The 6531-nt window shown below is 43.1% G+C and overlaps 1 protein-coding gene across 1 annotated transcript in view; it reads left to right on the forward strand.

Annotated features, from left to right (window-relative positions):
• Morc1 (MORC family CW-type zinc finger 1) overlaps positions 1 to 6531 on the forward strand; it is a 185884-nt gene that overhangs the window by 173824 nt on the left and 5529 nt on the right. Inside the window, exons 23-24 of the mRNA XM_026787615.1 lie at positions 1084 to 1230; positions 5038 to 5125. Coding sequence (XP_026643416.1) covers positions 1084 to 1230; positions 5038 to 5125 — 235 coding nt within the window. The remainder of the gene's footprint in view (positions 1 to 1083; positions 1231 to 5037; positions 5126 to 6531) is intronic.

Genomic DNA, 6531 nt, shown 5'->3' on the forward strand with positions numbered 1-6531 from the left:
ATGAGTGAGTACATCCCATGTTCATCTTTTTGGGTCTGGGATACCTCACTCAGGATAGTGTTTTCTATTTCCATCCATTTGCATTGTGCACCTATTCTTTACCAGATGATTAAGCATTAGTTTATATAACATCTTCCTCTTACAATGGACAGCTGAAGTAAGACAGTATAATTAATGCCAAAGAACAGTTGACAGTTGACGGTAGAGGCACAGTCCTCGCCATATAAACCGTTACCCAGTTTTTAAAGGCCTTCTTAATATCACAGAAAACTCTCCAAAGCTGAGGTTGGTATTTATAGATGTTATTGTGAAAGGATTAACATATGTTTCTTGCTACTTGAAAGTAAAACTCTCTATTCTGCCCTCTGGACCCATTTTACCTCTGTCTGTCTTCACCTCCCCCACTCTACCACCTCTGGTGTCTTGTGCTGTTGTTTAGACATAGCCAAGGCTTTGGTCTTCTGCCATACCACAGTCTTTTATGCATTCTCACACCGACTGATAGACACATCAAGATCATTACTGTTCCCTAGAACATTCTTCCCTCAGATCTTCACTAGCTGTTTCTCTTGCCACCTTTGACTGGTCTGTGTTTTATTGTCATGCATCGTTGCAAGGGTCAAATTGAACTTATATCTCTTCCTGCAGAGAAGAGATGAATGGTGTATGACTGTATTGACGAATAAATTGTCACGGACCAAGGTGATATTGGTGTGGTAGTATATACCTGTAATCCTTGGGAAGTGGTCAAGAAGAGCAGGTGTTCAAGACTATTTGGGCTATATTGTGAGTTCAAGGCCAGCCTGAGCTACATAAGACACTGTCTCAAAAACAGTTCTAAATAATTAATGAATTGTCACCAATTTTGTTCATTGGTGCTATCCTAAAACTTTGAAGCAATGTATGAAAATAAATTGTTATTACTGTATTGGACTTTGGTATAATGACACAAGTGAGAACTCTGAGCGTGATACTGATGCCTGTGCCATGGTTTGTTGTGTATTGACTTTTCATGTGCTGTGTGTGACTGCTTCTGAAATGGCTGTAATTTAATGTGGTTCTTCTTGACATCATAAGTACCAGCTTGCCCGGGGTGCAAATGGAAGACTTACATCCATGCTCTGGACACAAAGTCAGCTCTGTGAATGGTGATCGTCAGCTGTCGCCACTGATGCCATCTCAAAGCCCATCTATCAAGGAAACAGCAAGGAAGCTAATGTCTAAGTTAAGGTAAACAAAATTACAAACTTTTCCACATGCTTTGTTGAATGTTTGAAGTAAGCAGCAACAAATCCTGTTTTGCTTTATTTTGATCTTCTATCAATTTGGGATTTTTAAAATACAGTCAGTGGAATAATTTTATGACCTTTCTCCCTAACCATATTCGGTTAGATACACCACAGGTTAATAGTCCCTTGGAAGATGGTGTGGTCACTAACTGCCTATTTTTATGTGGCCCAGCAGTGTGATGGATGGACATACACACGGTATTCTTCCTTCAAATGTAATAAAGAAGTTTTATTGAATTTCATAACCTCTTTTCTACTCACAAAGACATGCGTGGCATTCCCACAGCCTTTAAAACATCTATTTTTGTGGTTTTGGATAAGGAACTTACAGAAGGTACAGTTTCCCTTTTTGGTCAGTTGAATGTTAATGTTTGTAGATGTGGTCACTGGAGGAAGTTAGGGGGCTTAAGCTCAACTCCTAAAGGAGAGACGGGGAAGGAATGATGTTTGCAGGTTTCTCAGAACAGGGACTGATACGGGAGAGGCCTTTACAGTCAATGCCATGGAAGACTGAGTTCAGAAGTGCGCACTCAGAGAGCTGGCATAGTGGAGGGCAGGGCTAGGAGCAGGAGTTCCACGCGCTCAGTGGCATCATTGATTTTGCTAGGTTTAAAGATTTGTTAAGCGAGATGAGGGGCCTTGAGCCAGGAAGACCACAAAATCTATCCTGCCTGGAGTGATATGCCCCATAAGGCCTTAATTTTCTTAGAAACTGAATCCCCTTAACAAAGTGAGTTCTCAAAGAGTAGACAATAGAAGGAAAGAGAAAGGAGAAAAGCCCCGTGCTAGGGTTCAGGTGCTGTCCTATGTGGGAAAGGAGGCAGAGATCCTCTCTGGACACAGACTCAGTCATACAGCCGTATGGAGCCTCTGTGGCAGCACTGGGGCTGAAGGGCTGTGTCTTCTCGGACGTGGAGTCTGCACAAGCTTTCCTTCAGGAGTCAGGCCTAACAGAGGTCCTGCCCCAGGGCATTGAAGGGCACTTTGTTCTCTGCCATGGGAGAAATAGTTGATGGGGCAGTAAGGTCCTAGCCCTACCTCCCTCATAGCTCATGCTAAGCACCCACTGTGCCTGAGCTGGCAAACCTGCAGTCATCTAGAAAGGAGACAGAAATAGGACACACTCATCTGTGGACGAGTTATGTGGAGATGTTATAAGATAATGAAGGTCACTGGTCGAGTGCCTTGGATGGATGGATGGATGGATGGATGGATGGATGGATGGATGGATGTCAGCATCACACTCTCCTGCCTGTCAGCAGAATGTCTGGAGGATGGCATTCTCCAGTAGTTCTCTACTCTTTGCTAGCATTTTATAGAGAAGCATTTATTTTTCATCCTCAGCTTTGCAGTTAGGTGGCCATAGATTTAGCCTGGTTATTTAATGAAATTAAGATTTGGGTATATCAGCTGGTGACTTAGACTTGGTAATATGTAACCAGTTACATTTATATATATTGACATAGGTGTGTGTACCTGTACATATCTAAATAAATATGCAAAGATCATTCAAAATGTGTGGATAGGATCACAAAATCAGTGATTGGGCCTTTGCTGAAATAAATAAGATTTTCTTGATAACAGTAACTATCAAGTTTGTGCCTTTGTAATATTTTAGATATCATCCAAGAACTATTAGCATTAAAACCATGGATAGGTGGGTATTGTTATCAGCACCCCAGGGGAGACCTGCCTAAGTGTGCTGTAGCTGAGTTTGGATGCACTGTTACTTAACTCTCTTTTCCAGCTGGGTAACCATCCTTTTCAAATTCCACATCTTTCTTATTTTTCACTTGGCTAGTCTTTCTTCTTCATGTAAGTATAACACTGGTAATGTTAATTGTAATGAATTACTCGTGATCAAAAGGGGACAGTTTGATTGAGGGTACCAAGTCTTTAAAGTGCACCCACTTCTGATGTTAGGTACCACTGGAATAGTAAGCCTTCCCAGAAACTATCTCCCTAGAGAACATGTAGACTCATCAGTGCTCACAGTCATCGTAATGAGCACCCATTCCTAGGATGTTTCCAGGCCCACCCCCTTTTGGGATCTCTCATGGATTACAGCTGATTGTGCCTGCAGTAAAGAAACTTGAGATTGGTGAGGCTGAGGAGAGAGGTTAGCCCTTGGAACAAAAAGCATCCTGAAAGAGTACCATAGGAGAAATGAGCCCATGCCAATAGCTTCAGGAAGCTTTAAGAATAGTTAAATAGTTAAAGTTAGACCTTACACATAAGAATTTTTGTAACCTTCTCCTCCCCCACTTGGTGTTTGACTTTTTGAGGTTGAATTAATTTTGCAGAAAAATGAGGTCTGAGTGTACGCAGTTTGGAAACTGAAGATTGCAGCATCGCCTGCCTCTTGAGTCAGTTTTGAGGGACAAAATTCCCAAGGGAGGAGCTATTTAGCAGGCAACTTACTTTAGGTGGGCACAAAAGGTTGAACACAGGGAGCGCCTCAGAAAGAAAACACTGTACATGCTGGCGGGCATGTCTAGAGACCATGTTTTCCTAGGAATGAATTACATATTGTGAGTCCAGTTAATCCCAGAAAAACCCAATGCCTTCTGACAAATGAAGTATTTTCTGATAAGGGACCCCACTGTCTGGGAAGACTAACATCCATATGTGATTTCTTTGTTGTTGTTCTTTGAGACGTGGTCTCATTGTGCAACTCTAGACGATCTCGAAGTCAGTCTCCCTGCTTTAGTTTTCCAAGTGTTGGGATTAAAAGCCACGCCACTACATTGGGTCCGTGTGAATTTGTCGAGTTGCTCTGCGGGCCCTAATGAAGGGAGTCGCCTTGGATCGTGAAGCGCCTGTGTTCTTGGTGGTCGATGAAGAGAGTCAGTAGCCCTGTGGTGGTTATGTTCCTCCTGGAGGCTTTCAGTGTTGAGTTTTCTATAGACAAGAACACTCACAGGTGCAGGGCTTTCCTGGAATGGGTAGTTGCAGATTTCTAGGTATTGTGTATCTTTTAAAGTATTTCTTCTGTTTCTGTCTCTGTCGCTCTGTTTCTCCCCGTCTCCTCCCTCCCCCAACCCTTCTCGGTGAGAATGGATCTGTGGTATGTGTACCTTTATGTATCTGTGTTTACGTGTTTGGTGTGTGTGTGTGTGTGTGTGTGTGTGTGTGTGTGTGCAGGTGCTTCTGAAACATTAAAATTAAGTGGGGCACCATGTCTACCTGGCAGTTATGTGGGTACAGGGGATCTGAACACCAGACCCATACTTCTCTTTTTACCCACTAAGCCCTCTACCCAACCCCTTCTTTTTTCTTTTTTTTCCTTCTTTTCTGTTGTTTCTCCTCCCTTCCTATTCTCTTTTTCTCCTTTATTCTTTTAACAAACTTCTAATTTTTAAATAAATTATAAAATAAAATGTATGGTTTAAAAAAGTAGTGTAAAAATAAAAGTGTTTCCTTTACTTGATTATTCTAATGAGAGTATCTTAAAAAACTGCAGAGCAGAACCACAGTCAAGGTTAGTATAGACACAGCCAAGACTCAGAGCATGGCCAGCACTGGGAAGCTCTTTGCTGCTGCCGTGGTATAAACCACACCCAAGTCCCTAACCCCAGTCTGTTTTCTGAAGAACACTTTGATGTCAATGGTGAAAACAAAATATTTGATAGGAACCAACATCTGCCTTTGCCAGGAAGTTAAACACCTAAGACACAAACTGTGTTCTGATGGGCAGGCACTCTCTGCTCTGGGCCTACTTCTGTTTCTGTTATGATTGTCTTCCTAGGGAGATTCTTCTGTATTTCGTTCCTGAGTTTCAGCTGTCATCAGAATTCAAGTGCACATCTGTGGAAGAACTCATAACAAATCCCAAGGTAAGTCTCGGAAATGAGTGAATTCAATCTTCAGTGAAGAAAAGCCCAGAGTATTACACTGACGAGGCTTAGGAAGGCTTTCGGTGGATGGAGACAGAGGTCCCATACCAAGTATGTGATAAGGCATTGTGATTACAGGCAGAGGAAGGCAGAGACAATCTCACAGACTGAGACAGCTGCTTGGAAAAACTTCTGTCTTGTCTTAGTTACTTTTCTATTTCTGTGATAAGACATCATGACCAGGCAGCTCATAGAAGAAAGAGTTCCTTGGGGGCTACCGTTCATGACCATCATGGTGGAAAGCATGGCAGCAGGCAGGCGAGTAAGATGTTAGAGCAGTAACTGACAGTTTCCATCCTGATCCACAAGTACAAGGCAAAGGCAGCTGAGCCTGGCACTAAAGTCCATCCCCAGTGACCCATCTCCACCAACAAGGATGCACCCCCTAGTTCTCCCAATAGTTCCACCAAGGACCAAACGTGAGTCTATGGAGTCCATTCTCCTTCCAGCTACCCTACTTTCTCCCACAAAACATGGCTTCTGATCTCACCCCCTGTATTGAGACACAGAGTTTAGGTTCTCATAGATCAGCCATATCAGGTGCTCAGAGTTCTACTCTTTCTAACCGTCACGGGAAGGACGAAGACAGTGCATTCATCAGAGCTTCTCATGGAGACAGTGCCTTATAAGGTGGGAAAGAAAACACGGGCCAGCTACCTCAGATACAGAGGCTGAGTCTCACACAGGCCTTGGTCCAAATCCAGTGAGCTTAGTATCCTGCCTGTGAAAGGCGGTGATGAGTGAGGAGTCCATGTTCCAGGCCAGGGGATAAAGTAGATTTCCCACACAGGAGTCTGGAGGGCCCTTCTCTACCACCATGGTCAGTATTGATTGTAGGATGGACATCTACACAAGGAAAGGCTCTCAGTGAAAAGAGCGCGTGCTACTAATAGGATAGAGGTGTCAGGTAGCCGGTTGGTCCTGAGGGGCATCTTTAATGCTCTATTCTGGAATCATTGTTTCTTTATTTTCTTCTCTCAACTCAGCTTCTCTTGTGGACTTCCACTGAATCACTTAATTGAGTTTCTTCCTGTCAGGGTCACCAGTGGTCTCTGGGCTGACAAATGCAATAGTTATTTTCTTACCTGACTTCCCAGGGAACTTCAACCCAGTTTCCTCCTTCCTCCCTGAAGCCTTCATGGCCATAATCTTCTCACGTCCTTGCTCTTTGCTTTCCTCCCTACTCTTCCCCCATCATCTTTACAGTAACTACTTTCCATTTGAAGTCTGAATGTTACCACGTCTAAGGGCCTCTTCCTGGTCCCCATTGCTTTCTCTGCAAAATGCCATTTCGAGGTGACATCATCTAATCTCTTTTTTTTTTTTTTTTTTTTTTTTTTTTTTTT

Source organism: Microtus ochrogaster, chromosome 2 (assembly GCF_000317375.1).
Source record: "Microtus ochrogaster isolate Prairie Vole_2 chromosome 2, MicOch1.0, whole genome shotgun sequence".
NCBI lineage: Eukaryota > Metazoa > Chordata > Mammalia > Rodentia > Cricetidae > Microtus > Microtus ochrogaster.